General features: G+C 46.0%; 1 protein-coding gene across 2 annotated transcripts in view; it reads left to right on the top strand.

The window, feature by feature from the left end:
• Nucleotides 1-11,417, top strand: part of bcor (BCL6 corepressor) — a 33,735-nt gene extending 22,318 nt beyond the window's left edge. For both annotated transcript variants that reach the window (XM_018702657.2, XM_018702654.2), the window contains 6 exons: nt 220-504; nt 6,513-6,679; nt 7,371-7,516; nt 9,711-9,788; nt 9,952-10,105; nt 10,210-11,417. In XM_018702657.2, coding sequence (XP_018558173.1) covers nt 220-504; nt 6,513-6,679; nt 7,371-7,516; nt 9,711-9,788; nt 9,952-10,105; nt 10,210-10,540 — 1,161 coding nt within the window. In that variant the 3' untranslated portion in view covers nt 10,541-11,417. The remainder of the gene's footprint in view (nt 1-219; nt 505-6,512; nt 6,680-7,370; nt 7,517-9,710; nt 9,789-9,951; nt 10,106-10,209) is intronic.
• The last annotated feature ends 3,975 nt before the right edge of the window (nt 11,418-15,392 follow it).

Below are 15,392 nucleotides of genomic sequence, written 5' to 3'. Positions count from 1 at the left end.
TTATTTTCTATAAAAAAATGTACATATCATTGTGTGTGTGTGTACGTGCATATACATTCAACTGTGTCTCCTTTTGTGTGTGCGTAGTCTCATCCATATGCCCTTGACCATCCGTGTGTGTGTGTGTGTGTGAGTGAGTGAGTGAGTGTGAGTTACTCGGTGTCCCGTCTGCTATGTGGCAGGGGCTGTAACACTCTCTCCCTCTCTCTCTCTCCTCAGCTGAGTGAGCAGCGCAGCGCTCCAAGGAAGAGAGCTGCCTCTCCTAATCATTATCCCTGCTCTCCGGTCAAGCCCTGCTCCCCCGCCGCGCTCTGCCCGCCCTCCCTGCAGCCCCAGGTGAACGGCAGAGCAGGCGGTGTCCCACCAGAGGCGGCGGGGCTGCACAGGACCCTCCCTGCCGAGCCCCCCGTGGTGCGCCCGATCCCGCCAGAGGCTCGTCGGCTGATCGTGAACAAGAACGCCGGGGAGACTCTGCTTCAGAGAGCTGCGCGGCTAGGCTACGAGGTAATAGGCTTCTCTCAGAGTCATCCACCCTCCTTATCGCTTTCTCTCTTCACATTTTACACTCTTAACACTTTGTCTCTTCTAAGTCTTCGCTCTCTCTCTCCTTAAATTGAGCTCATTTTCTCCTCCTACTTTGTTCCTGTCTGTGGCCCTGGCAGACATAGCTTTTTTTTTCTTTCAAAATTGTCTCTCTCCATCTGATTCCTCTCTTGCATCTGTCCTATTCTTCCTCTTTCTAGCTCCCTCTTTCGCTTTTTGTAGCATTTCCTTTTATTTCACCCTTACTCACACTTTCTTTCTCGCCATACTCCATCTTTTTCGCTCCTCTTGCCCGCTATGCTCTCTTTCTCTCTCAGGTTTCCGTTCGCTCCCTCCCCCCCTCTTTCCTCTCAGCACTCTTTCTCTTCCTCTCTTTGTGACTCAGATTGTCGTTGGCACCCCTCCTCCTCCTCCTCCCCGCGACTGCACTCTCACACACACACACACACACACACACTCTCATTCTCCCCCTCACCTCCCCTCCTCTTGCTGCCTCGCTCCACTCTCACATCTCATTAATTTTCCGTGAGGCAAAGTGTGACACACACACAGGCACTCTCTCTCACACACACACACACACACGTGCACATGCATGCACAGACAGCATGAGGGATCGGTGGGATCATTATACGGAGACTGATGCTCGCTGCCTCTCTCTAGCATCGGGAGGTTTTTTTTTTTTTTTTTTCCTTTCTTTGTGTGTAGCTGCCGATCATTCCTAAACCAGATCCTCTCATTCTCCGCACATGCAAGAAGACTTGCGTATACTTTACTGAATCTCTCTCTTTACTCCCATTGATCTCTGAAAGCTTTTAATTAAAGTTGGATGGCCCGCTGTCTCGTTCTCCCTTCATCCCTTGTGATTCTCTTCGTGAGCCTAAACGTCTCTCCTCCCTTGTTGACAGATTTTACAAATTGATTTATTGATCCAAGTGTTTTTAATGCCCCTTGAGCTGCAGATTGTGCAGTATCTGTCCACTCGGTCTCCCACCCGCCTTCGACGCTGTCTTTGTGTACATGTCTTTCTATGGTTCCTTGGACAAATTTTGGTTTGAAACCATCTGCTGTGAGGACATTTTGGCATTGTGGGGACGTTTTGGCTGGTCCTCACAACTTGAAAGGTCTTTGTGAAGGGTAAGATTCATTTTTAAGGTTCAGGTAAGAATTAGGTTTAGATTACAGTTAGGCATTTATTTGGGATGGTTAAGGTCAGAGTAAGGGGCTAGGGAATACGTTATGTCAATGAGTGTCCTCACAACTATAGAAAGACTAACATGCGTGAGAATGCACATGATAATTTTTATTACCAGCAGAGGTATCTTCACAGAACTGTAAATAGGTGTGGGTATCTTTTGTTGCTCATTAACCGGTTGCTTTATGGTTGTGTGTGTTTGTTGTACACATTTATGATGATGATGAGGTGTGTGTGTGTGTGTGTGTGTGAGAGTCAGAGTGGGAGAGAGCAAGAGTGTGAATGAGAGGTAAGCACTGGGAGTATAATCGCATTCTAATGGCCCTCTAATGTGCCGTGGTGACTGTGGTTAGCAGTGGCGGCGGCTGTTTTTCCCCCTCACTCACACACACACACACACGCACATGCACATGCACACACACACATACGTACACAGGGTGCAGCGCAGCAGCAGCAGGGTTCAGTCAGCCGTGCTGGAGAGAAGCTGGCTCGTCTCTCTGATTTATGCGTCTCTCTCGAACGTTTTTTTCCCTCCCTCTCCTTTTTTTTTTTTTTTTTCATTCCCCCCTTTGCATTTTTCCCTTCCTGTGCTCCGCGTGTGGAGAGGGAAAGAGGGAGGAGGGAGGAGAAAACCTGAGACTACACAAACAAGGCGCTGACCGCTGCGCAAACAACACCCCCGCCTTCCCCTTCTCCCCCTCCTTCCCTCCCTCCCTTTCTTTCTCTCCCCGTCTCTCTTTCTCTCTCTCTCTCTCTCTCTCTCTCTCTCTCTCTCTCAGGAAGCTTGTCTCTCGCTGCCTGTGTGTGATAAGCCTGGGGCAGACCCCTGGGGCTCCCACACACACACAGACACACACACAACACACACACACACACAAAAAGGACGTGTGCAGAGAAACACACCAATTTATGCATACCGCCTCTCTCACACACACACACACACACACACACACACACAAGCACAAGCCTGTAGACGCACAGAGCACTTGTCTCACGCTGGTGTTTTAGCGCCGCAAGCTCTAGGCTTATCACACACAGGCAGAGAGATATGAGGGCCTGAGAGACAGACGCACGCACACACAAACACACACACACACACACACATAGAGCTTACATGCTGATTACAAGCACACACACACACACACACACAGAAATATGCACAGAGAAACACCCGTTATGACCCAATAAGCACATGCACAGGCATCCTGACGTGTTCTTCTCCATATGCTGTACAGAGCGACGACTCTCAGCGCTCACCACTGTCGCACACCCACACAGTCCTGCACATGCAAATTCAGAATCACTGCACGCACACCTACAGACACACACAGCCTACACGCTGACTACAAACACACAAGCAACACTAGTTGGTTCCCTGTACGCACATGCACAGGCCTCCTTTCGTGTACAGACCTGCACGTGCAGGATGCAGATTCACCTCATGCACACATGCATGTAATTTAACACATGCACTGTTCTGTGCCGTTCCCGATGCCCGGCCGACACTGTGCATATTTCATGTTCGTTTAGTTTTGAGATCCGTGCCTCTGCACATGAAAGCCCACTCTCTCTCTATCTCTCTCTCCCTCTCTCTCTCTCTCTTTCTCTTCCTCCCTCCCTCGCTCCCCTTTTATTCTCTCGCTCTCCCTCGTCTGCCTCACTCTCCGAGCATTTGAAATGGTAATGAGGAGAGATTCTGCGGATGTCTTCATCCCTCTCCCTCTCGTGCTGGGGCTTGGGGCCCCTCAGCTCTGCCCATTGAAAGCTCAGATAAAGGTGCAATCTGTCATTTATTCTCCTCCCACAAATCACTTGTGATTTTTTTTTTTCTGCCTGTAAGATCGAAGAAAATCGAGAGACTGGATTGCATTTTAAGTGCCCAGTCGGACCAGCATCCATGATAGAAAACTTTGAACTTAAATCGCCGCGATCTGTGGGCGTGCTTGTGGAGGTGAAGTAAGTGGACACTGACCTTTCTAAAGTTCAGCTCTAGAACTCTGACACTCAAATTTGCACCTTTGACTGAGAGCAAAGAGTTTGACAGTGCCAGGATAGATCAACCCATCAAATTTCATACGCACGATATTCTGCTTTGCCAGAGTTTTAGCTGCTCCACAGTGGAATACAGTATTGTCTGCAGTCAGTTGAGACTCAGTGGATGATACCAATACTGTTTGTTTCCTTGAATTGTCCAATTTGCCACTGCGCTAGCTAGCCTTCTAGCTGGTAGTTAGCTAACTGGTAGCAAACCAACTAGCTTGGTGAGTTATTTTGGCTGGGGGCACCATTGTGTTATTGGCTAGCTACCTCATATTCACAAGTATGTGAATTAATTTTCCTTTTTTTTTTTGAGGTAGGCCAAGTCAGTCAGTGGCTGTTTTACCCACCAAATTAAAAATAATGACGCTTGTTGTATCATTTGATTTGTAGTTAGCTGAAGAGCATTAATATACAGAGCATGTCACTGGTTGACACTGGAGGTATTTATCACAAAAAGGGGATTATTCCTTATTTCATCTTTATTCTTCAGTTAGCTGTGATGTGTGTGTATCAGTGTGAGATGAAGTAAGGTGAGATTCTCAGGCTGGGTCACACACATCTACACGTTTCACTTGTCTAGGCACGCACCAACTTTACTGCGTCTTTGCTCCTCATCGCGCAGGGAAAGTCACTCATACATCACTTGTACGTGTGATACACATTCATATACACATGCATGCGCACACACACACATCTGTTGTAGAGAGGAGCATACAAGGCAGCGCTGCAAGGGGTTAAATGTCTGAGTGATGCATTGATTGCAGGCGAGCGCAGGGAAGCATTCTAGAGAGGGAGATTAGAAGACGGAGGGAAAGAGCAAGAGGAGAGGAGGGGGGGGGAGCGGTGTCTCATTTTACTGCGGAGGAGTGTGTGTGTGTGTGTGTGTGTGTCTGGCGGGAAGCCGGGGCTCTCGTGCTAAGCTCCTCGCTCTCTCCCAGCGATATTAAACACGGCTCCGGAGGTTTAGCGCTACGCCTCCTCCACAGCCACACAGACACACAAATTCGTCAGCGGCACAAAAATACACATGTGCACGCACGCACGCACGCACACACAGGCGAGCTGCATATCAACACTCTCTGCCCGTCAGTCTCTCTAACACTTGCTCTCATTCACTCACACAGACAGACACACACACAAGCACACACGTATACACACACACACACACACAGAGTGAGTGGAATCCCCCAGAGGGGAGCTTCGGCACTGTGCTCCTGAATCTCTCTCCAGCAGGCAAACAGAGTGTTGGCAGCGAGCAAAAACCAGTTGGAGCGTCATGGCCCTCCCACCCCCACCCCACACACCCCCTCCCCTGACACCCTCCCACCCCTTCTCCCTCACTTTGTCTTGCTCACACTTACTTTCTCTGTCTCTCTCTCTCTCTTCCTTTCTCGATCCTTTTTGCCGCCACCCCCCCCCCCCTTCATCGTCTCTCCTTCCTCCCCAGCTCCGATTGTCCTCTGTATCACCCCATCACTACACCCTCCTCACACACTTCGCACCACCACTACGATCCACTGCACCCCACCCCTCCCCACCCTTTCATCTCTTGTTATTATCAGCTCCTGCCCAGAGGACGGCCCCGGCAGATTTCATCCACAGATCCATTTATCTGTCATCTGTTGGGGTGTTGCCTCTCGCTTCTCCCGTTCTTCCACCCTCTCTAACCCTCCGCTCATCCTTCTGTCAGTCTGTTTTCTCTCAGTTGCCTGCCTTTCCTTTCCTCTTCCTCCCTCCATCCGCCCTGTGCTGAAAGAGAGAGGGTGAGAGAGAGATAAACACTTGGACTCCGCGGCAGGCTGGAATTAGCATAGAAATGGAAGTTTGGAGTCATTCCCCAGGTTCAGATGAGCAGCTCTCCTCCCCTCGGCACAGAACTGTTAGCAGGACAGAGCGAGTGTGTCTGAATGTATGAGTCTTGCATATATATATATATATATATATATATATATATATATATATATATATATATATAAAACTTATAACTTAAAAAAATATTAAATTAGGTATTTTCTGTTTTTTTTTTTTTTTTTTTTTTCAAAGTCTTCAGCCCAGTCCCACACTGACGTGCATATCCAGTCATGCGGTCTGCCTCGGACAGGCCCCATATCAACGCACTGCTGGACAGCTCTCTATCTCTCTGACTCCTCTCTGTTTAGTAGCAGCAGACGCTGCTCCAGTCCAATAAAAACCAGTCTGACTACTTAGTGCTGGATGCCCAACTGTCACAGCCCTAGACCAGAGAAAACGCTTCCAGCTCTTGAGCGCCTCTATCAAATCTCTTTGTTCCGCTTCCATTATGCTGTGTTCAGAGTCCAACCATCGTAACTGGCTGCCACAGCGGCGTCCAGGCCCAGCCATGGCACACACAGACACACACATTCACTCAGTCACGCTCATACATGCACAAGCTGAAATCTGGCAGGCTAAATGCAGTTGAGTCACACTTAGTCTCCTCGATGTGTTTTGGCGCCAGCTCTAGTATTATGGAGCGTTTGTGTGCGAGTATGTGTGTTTGTCCGGCACAGGAACAGAGTCAGTTCCTCCTTTCCCTAATTTCTCTCCCACAGGAACCGTAAAGGGAAGGACTGTTTGCGTATGTGTCTGCTCCGTCTGTCTTGTATGTTTGGTCTTGTGCTGCTCGGCTTGTCACCACACGAACCTCCACACACACACACGCACACACACCATCTCACACACTGAACCCTGCTTCTCCCTCTGTGTCTGCTCTTTTTAGGAGGTGGTGCTGTACTGTCTGGAGAACAGAGTATGTGAGGTGAATCACAGAGACTATGCCGGTTACTGTGCTCTCCACGAGGCGTGCGCCCGTGGTTGGCTCAGCATAGTCCAACACCTGCTGGATTACGGTGCTGACATCAACTGTAGCGCACAGGATGGCACCAGGTAAACAAACCCACTCGTTCATATGGACACATAATCACCGAAACCTACACTTGCATTACCACGTCTCCTACGCATTATGCAAACGCGATCACGGCTTTTTCTACACATCCTAATAGGGCAAGCCCGGGCTTATTCCTCTATTAAGTTACTTGAGTTGGCTAATGAGAAAAATTCTGGGATTGATTTTTTTTTATATGTGCATGGCAAGAGCAGTGATTTGACAGATAAGCTGCAGGTTTAAATTGGAAAGGTCAACTGCTTTCATTGCAGTGTTATTAAAATTTACAGTGGGAGATCTGTTCAAGGAGACTGTGCATTGTGTAGCAGTTAAGCTTTTATTTATTACCAGATTCGTGACACTGGTAGTATCCCTGAAGCCAAGCCAAGAAGAATAGCAGTCTTCTTAATCTGTAAATTGCAGGTTACTTTATGTTGGTCAGAGGTTAGGGGATATTGAAATTAAAATTTAAAAAGATTTTATGAGAGAAGAGTGTCTTGTTTTCAGTTTCACTGAATCGCAAATGCTGCAGATACTTTTACAGGTTACTATTACAGTGATCTATTTTAAACGCCACACATAACATATGTAAGCTTTGTCTAAACAAAAAAAAAAAATCCCCCTGTGAAAATGTCATTAATTCTGTGTGTATTCAGTCATTGCTGAAATAAATGTACATTTGTGTTGGTCTAGACCGATTCATGATGCCGTGGAAAATGACCACCTGGACGTGGTGCGAATCCTGCTGTCCTATGGCGCTGACCCTACCCTGGCCACATATTCTGGCCGTGGCCTCCTCAAGATGACCCACAGTGACAGCATGGAACGCTTCCTCACTGGTAAGATCCCAGCTGGCTTTACAGTCTAGTCATAGACATGGTTTAGCCAAGAATTTTGAAATGCACAGGTCACGAGTTGCAGTCGCCATCCTCACCCTGTGTGTCCCACTGTGGGAAATTCTCAAAGACTAGAGTAAAAAAAGCACGTGAAACTACTGAGTTTCTTACCCAACTTCAGTCATCAGGCTCATTCAGCCTCTGATCCTGAATTAGGCTGCCTGTGATCAGTTGACCCAAAAGTGTTCTCCTGGCTACAAAAAAAGTAAGGAGTGGGGGGGATTTGAGGACCTCTGTTTAAGGCAGGGATTCTCTTTCAAATTATGTCAGTCAGAAATAATGAAAACTGAATCACATAAACATCCAAGTACTTAGAAGCAGCAGTTGCACATGCATGCATTTCCTTTTTCCTTATTTCTTGGTTTCCTTTTTGCAGTCTGAGACCCTGATTGCAATTTTGGTTTTTATTGCCGAAAATTGACAATACACTTATGTTAAGCATTTATCTGTTTTGCAATGAGTACAATTGTAGAAGATTTCCGTACAAAAAATGAAATCTAAAAGCCAAAAAATTTGAATATTAATGTGCCTTGGTAGAGGAAATAGAGGTAATAAAAAACAAACTCTGAGACAAAGGGTTTTTTTTTTTTTTTTTAGACAGGCAGGTCCACCAGAGAATGTACATTATACATCGAGGTGGGGCGAGGGTAAATTGTTAAAAAGAACGGTCAGCAACCCAGTTCCCTAATGTCCCAGACTTGGCTCGTTCACTGTTTGCTGTTCTTTCTGTGCTCTGACCTCTGTCCAGTCTCACTCTTTAAATCCTCATCGTCCACCTCTCAACCGCCACTAGACACGTCCGAATCTGTTATCCTGCTTCCCCTCTTTACCCCCATCCGGACCCCCCACCCCCACCCTCCTGACCACCTGTTAGACAGGGAGTTTCAGCCTGCCGGGGTGTGTGCTGCTGCCTCTGAGCTCCTCTATCTGGTTACTTAGCAACGCCAACTGTGTTTGCTCAGCGTACGTGCGGAAATGGGCTTCGCTCTGGCTGGAGACTCTGCTTTTGTATGCGCGTGTGTCTTTTTCACAAGGCTGCAGCGCTAGACTCTGACGTGCTCTGTTGAGAGGGCTCGCCTGGATGTTTGTAGTTAAACTGAGACAACATGAGTTTACAGGAGGAGGAAATGAAAGCACACAGAGGCGCACACTTCCTCCGTAGCCAGCTGCTTAATATTACATGACAACACCTAACTAGGTAAAACCGATTATCCTGAGGCTTTAGTGAAAAGAGACAAAGAGAGAGAAGAGCATAAGAGAAAAGAGCGTAAAACGAGGGAAACAAACAGGTGTAAGTTCACGGTCGGCAGAGGGGTGAAACAGGTTTAGTGGTAATGGGTGATTTATACGTAGACGGCTGGAAAGATGGTGTCGAATTTTGAGCGAAGTGTGGATGGAGAGATCGATGATGGCTGCTAGATTGACAGAGCGGGGGAGAGAGGGAGATCGAGCGCCGGAGAAAATGAGTGAGAGCGAGCGATTGCTGCCCTCCCTCCACCTGGTCCCACTCATCTGGAGGCCGTTAATCCCTCCAAACACACGCCAGACGCCCCACGCCTCAGCACTGGCACAAAGCCCAGCTCTCACTCCGCGAATGTGTGTGTGTGTGTGTGTGTGTCCATGTGTGTGTTTGCGCGCGTGCTGAATACACACTTTGCTCTCGCTGTGTGTGCTTACCCAGCTCCCTCTGCTTGTTTGTTTCCAGCTTGCTCGCTCGCTCTCTGTGTGTGTATGTGTGTGTGTGTGTGTGTGTGTGTGTGTGTGTGTGTGTGCACACACCCAGCGACTGTGTGTGGTTCTTGTTTGATTCCTGGCAGCCGTCTGTAGCCCTGCTCTGAAATGAGCCAGCTCTAACCCAGCGGAGACAGTCGCTCTCCTCCCCCGTGGTACAGCCGCTGGCCCCTGACCATCAGCCCCCCCCCTGCCTCCTCCTCCCCCAAAACATTTGCTCTGTTTGTTTCTCTTTTCTCTCTTGACACCGCTCCTCCTCCTCCTCCTCCTCCTCCTCTTCTATTTTACTGTGCTCTTTATCCATTTTTCTGCTGTAGTCTCTAAGGGCAATTGTATTTGCCTCGTTGCTGGTCCCCAGGGCTCCAGCTCTTGAATAACAGGCTTCGCTCCTCTCCTCTCTCCATAGATTATTTTGCTGACCTTCAGGGCCGCTCAGATGACGACCTGGGGCTTTATTGGGAATTCTATGGCAGCGCTGTGTGCGGTGAGTACTGATCAGTGCTGTATATGGATGATTTTTTTCTCCCCTACATTGTCATTTTTGAAAAATATCCTCAATGCCATCACAATACACGTCTAACATGTCTATACATGCGTAGTGTGGATGCTCATCTAAAATGATTGCGTGCACTTTTTTTGTGTGTCAGAGTCTAGCGAAGAGGGCGGGGTCTATGACATCCTGGCAGACCCACCAGGCCCGGAAGATGAGGATGAGGATGATAAAAGGGAGGTGTTTGAGTTTGAGTTCTCTGACAGACCTTTGCTGCCTTGCTACAACATCCAAGTGTCCCTCTCCCAAGGGTGAGCTTTAATCTCAACGGCAGATACACACGGTTTTAATTTTTTTTTTTTTCCTTCTCACTGTTGGTCCTCATTCCTAAGCATCGTCTGATTTTGTCTTGCAGGCCAAGAAACTGGCTGCTGCTGTCTGATGTGCTTCGACGGCTGCGGATGTCAGCTCGTGGTTTCCGACAAGCCTTCCCCCACATGGACGTGGTGACGGTGGCAGAGGCAGAGTTTTACCAGCAAGCCTCACTGTCACAGCTCTTCTCCTGCCCAGAGGAGCTAGAGGGCTTCCACCCAGACAGCAAGGAGCTGTTAGACCTGGTGGAAGACAGCGCAGAGCTGGCCGCCCTGCTGGGATCCACACTGGAGTGTCTGGATGACCGTTGGGACCACGCAGGGGACAAACTGAAGGACAAAATCAAAGCTGTTGGAAAGCTGGGCTCATCCTGACCCCTGGAGCCGCTAAACCTGGACCTTGATCCCTACCGCCTGCAGTTTGCTTTAGAACCAGCCAGGGGTTGTGATGATATGCCTTAGCCTGACCCTTAGCTCCCACGCTCCAGTGCTGCTCTGGACCAGCACTGGTGCACTGTACAGATGGACTAACCTGCTGGCTGCCTGGGCTGCTCAGATATTTCCCTCCATTAACTGAGGATCAATAACTTTGTGGCTCAATAGACTTAATAATGGTCTTATTTTTATAAATTAATATATGTATAAGTAAATAAATAGATAAATATATATATATACATATATATATATATATATATAAAAAATATCAAGAGATTTTTCTTTTGGATGTTGCTCACGACTCTTCTGAAAGATTTTGTATGGCAACAGAGTGTAGTCGTGTTGTCAGCGATTTGATGTGTGAGCGCACAGCACATTGTGCATGTGTGTATCTGTACAGGATAGTACTGAGACTGTGCTATTGAATGTGGTATTTGTGTTTATAGGAAGCACATGATGTCCTGTTTTTTTTTTTCTTTCTTTTTTTTCTCCTCAGACTTCAGCACTCGCTTGAGCCTCAGGGGCTGTTTTGTTGTATCTTTTTTTTTTTTTTTTCAATGCTCAAATTGTGCTTCCTGTTTAGTCTGTAATTTAACATGCAAAACTACAGAATTGTTTGTATAATAAAGTTTTAAGATAATGTTGATATTCACCCCTCGGCACAGAGCTTGTATATAACAGGGAGGCTACTGCTGGTAAAGTAATTTTTGGTGTGTTCATTTTTGTTTTAACTTTGTAATTAAAATATCTCATAATTTGTATTTATATTTTACAGAAGAAGTTGCTTTAAAATAAATATACAAACTGCAAGATGAAACTCCTGTTCTGCTCCTCATTGTGTCAGTGCCGGTGAATTAAATTTAATTCTGAAAAGTTTTCCCGGCTGCTCTTTCACATTAAATATTCCTGCCTAATTATGCTACTCCTGTATGTCATCAAGGTGTGATCATCAACAAAGTCCTCTGTTGCCATCTTTTGGAATATTTTTGTACTGTAGGCATTGTGCAATTTATTGCTGCAGCCATAACCAAATAATTCATGTGCTCCTTTTTGCTGCTGCTGAAATGCTTGCAGCTTGCAGCGCCCCCCAGTGTACAAAACTGTTATTACACAATGGGTCTTCAGTGCTTTATCCAGCCTTTGACTAGATATTGTTTTTTTTTTATTTTTTTTTATTGTTTTGAGCGACTAAAAATCAGCATGATCACTCAAATTGAATTCAGTATGACTGACCCAATTGAGTTTGTTCTGTTGTCTGCATCACAGCAGAATTACAGAGCAAAGTGGGCCTCATGCTCACAGTGTGTCAGTATTTGGTTATTAGAGGAAATGCAGCACTTAAGCACAATATCAGCTGAAATTATATGTGCCTTTAAGTGGTTGTTATTATCACATTTTGTGGTCATGTTCTGTATATTTATTATTGTCAACAAATACCGTGATTAAAAAAACAAAACAAAACATAAATTGATCTGAAAAGATCATCTGTGCATCTAAAACCTGATTTATTTTATTCCTCTGTGCCAGAGAGGAAAACACATTAATGAGCCACATGTTTACACTGGGCCACAAATCCCAAGTTGATGGCCTTTTGCTTATAAAAAAAAAGACTTTTGATGATTAATCAATGATCAAAATTTCCAATTGCTTTTCTGTGGACCAACTAACTAACCTGACTCATTTCAATAGAAGAGTATGCTTTCTGAGTGCCTAAAGAAATAACAAAAGTGATGGTCAGTATGTGCTCAACAACAACTTTTTGCCCCTCTGAGAAGCTAATCCTGCCAGGGGGGCCCATAGGACTGCCCCCCCCCCAACTGGTTAATCTGGCCACGGTCTGCATCACATCCTCAATATGCTAAGAGTGTGTAGATCAACCCTTGATCTTTGCTTGCATGAACGTGTCCAATCAAGCACTGAAGATCTGGGCTTCAGAAGCTGAAAAGGACTGCTGTAGAAAAAAAAAAAACCTCAGCTCTGCAGCAGTGTGTCAGCATGACAATCTGGTCGAGCTTCAACAAAAAATGATGACTGAACTAAAGGCGAGCCACACAAGGCTCCAAACTACATTCCCAACTGCCCTGTATCTGCAGGATATGGTGCAAAGCGATCCATGGCAGGCTGCCAAGAGCCAGACCAAAATTCAGGGGGTTTTTAGTTGATCCACATGCTGACAATGGAGCTTTAGAGAAGGACATTGGAAATCCAGTCCCTTGGGGCATAAATAAAAGCCCCTGAGGAAATCCTCTGAAGAAAGAGAAGAAGTGTACTGAAATCATCATCGGGCTCTGGGATAATCTCAAGACTTATTTTTTTTATGTTGAAAAGATTACAAAGAATGTGCAACATGAGTGTTCATTTCATTTAGGTGCCTAGTTAAGGGAGCTTTATGAAGTGAAGTCGGAGCTTTATAGCTCCTGTCTGTCTCCAGGCAGAGAGGAGTCGGCCCGTTTCACGTTTCACGTAAAGGTCGAAGAGTGACAAGAGGCTGTCAGAGAGCTAATTGAGATGCTGAAAAAAAGAGTTCAGCCTCTCAGACCTTAGTTTCTCAGCCCCAACACTGAAGTCAGAGAGTCATATCCTGAGGCAGAGGGTACAGGATGGTCAATCTCAGCATCAAGAGCTTCTCTCCGACTAACATCCCTCTTCACTGAGCAGCAGGATGTAATTTTAGAGATAAAGGCTTGGCTCTAAACATAAGCCTCTAATAACCAGCTGTTATGGTTTATAAATGGATGTCATCTAAGTAAAAAAAATAAAAAAATACAATGACTGTGTGGTTCTGTGAGTTGCTCATATTACACAGGATTATGCTGTGAAAGGTCTTTTTCCCCTAATTGTCAGTAAAATGAACTACAATGGTGGCACGAGTGAGAGGTGATTGATGAGTTCATGGCTTTAGGTAGAAGGAGTCAATTTTAGAAAACCTGACACATTCATTTTCCCCTCCTACACTTACACACTTAGTCCAGCAGTCGTGGAGCATACAGATTCATTCTTTGTTGGAGCTGGCGTCTTGGACTTCCAGATTGTGATCCACAGCAGCGATGATGTCATCCCTATTGTCAGAGTGGCGACCACTGAGCTCCTTATTCATCTCCGGAGGGGGGGGCGCATCGTCACTGTGAACTTGTGGGCTGGAGTGTTGAGAGAGCACTCCTCTTGTCAGCTTCCCGCGCTGAATCTTGATTTTCAACCATCGCTGTCTCAAGAGATCACTGTAGTAGGCCCCTGTAATAGTGTGAACCTTTTCTAGGTAGTTGACCAGCAGTACTCTGCATCCCATAAAAAGAATCTCACCTATTTGCTGGAGACTCTGGGTGTCTCTGCCATTTCAATAGTTCTTTTGTCTCTGGTTGGAGGTAGTGGACCCAAGTCTAACCCATGGTTGCAAATTGCTGAAGAAATCTCTTTTGGTCATACTGGACATGTTGTGCCGAATCCACTTCTCATCAGGCCCAAGGAGTTTTAGGATCCAGCGAGCTGATACCTGCTCATTTGGGGTTCACTGTGGATAACTGCGCTGACACGTCCCTGGGAGTTACTCAGCTCTGTGGCAATGTACTCTTGTGTACCATCATGTCATGGATCTTGTCAGTGGTCTCCTGTGTGGTCACATTGACCAGCCTTCCAAGATAGGGGTCATCTTCCAGACTCTCTCTGCCATGTTTGAGTTAAGCTGCCCTCTTCTTCACCATGCTGTGAGAAGGGACAACTCCCCCTGGTGTTTCTACCATGTCCCCGCAGACCTCTGGGGGTTATATGCCTTTGAGATGGAGGTAGTGGATAACTACATCAAAGTCGATGTTGTCCATTTTCTCAGATGGAGCTGACTTGCAATTTTCAATTGCCAAAAATACAAATGGCGCAAAAGTTATTAACTTCAAGCTTTCTGCACAATCCAAGAGTTGAACTGCATGTGCATGTGACTAGAGCAACTGACTGACGACCTGAAAATGAAGCTAGCTGATGCCAACAAAGCAGGAGACGTCATGAAAAGAAAATCAAAGTATCTCCTGTTTGAAAGTTTCACTGTGCAAGATATCATTAAGACATGGGAGCTGTGGAAGTCAAGGCATGAGCTGGGAGACCAAGAAAACCTTCAAATAAGACTGCTTATATAAACTTTATCTGACACAGGAGTGGTGGTGCAGGGTTCTGTTGTACAGCATTGATGCACAAATAAAGTCACTGACGAGGTTGTCAAGAGAAAACCTTACATGCAACCTTATTAGAAGAGTCAGCGTTGAAAGTTTGCAAAGCAACATCTGGATAAACCAGATTCGTTTGAAAAGAAGTGCTGTGGAAGGATGAAATTAAGGCTGAGCTCTTTGGCCACAAACACCAACAGTGTGTCTGGAGATTATCAGCATTTGATGGAAAAAAAAAACAAAACAACATCTTGCCAAATGTTAAACAGTGAGGTGGAAATATTCTGCTTTAGAGTTGTGTGACGACCAGTGGCACAGGAAACATTGCACAGATAGGGAGGAGAATGGATTCCACTGAATATCTGCAAATGTCCTGCAGTCAGTCAAGAAAGTGAATCTGAAAAGAGGCTGGCCTCTATAATAGGACAATGATCCACAGCAGACCTTAAAATCCACAGTGAACTACTTCAAGATCTTAAAAAGCCTAAAATGTTTCAGAACTTGAAGTGGTCTGTGAATCAATTCCTACTTAAAGAATATAAAAACTTTTTGCTGGATACATGAAGTATTTCCAAGCTTTCTTCATTGAAAATCAAAGATTGTTCAACACTGATGCAGAAGTTCCCACAGATGTATTGTAG

Source organism: Lates calcarifer, linkage group LG1, assembly GCF_001640805.2.
Source record: "Lates calcarifer isolate ASB-BC8 linkage group LG1, TLL_Latcal_v3, whole genome shotgun sequence".
In the NCBI taxonomy this organism is placed as follows: Eukaryota; Metazoa; Chordata; class Actinopteri; family Centropomidae; genus Lates; species Lates calcarifer.
The sequence above is the reverse complement of the archived record's forward strand: the minus strand, read 5'-3'. Positions and strand labels throughout refer to the sequence as shown.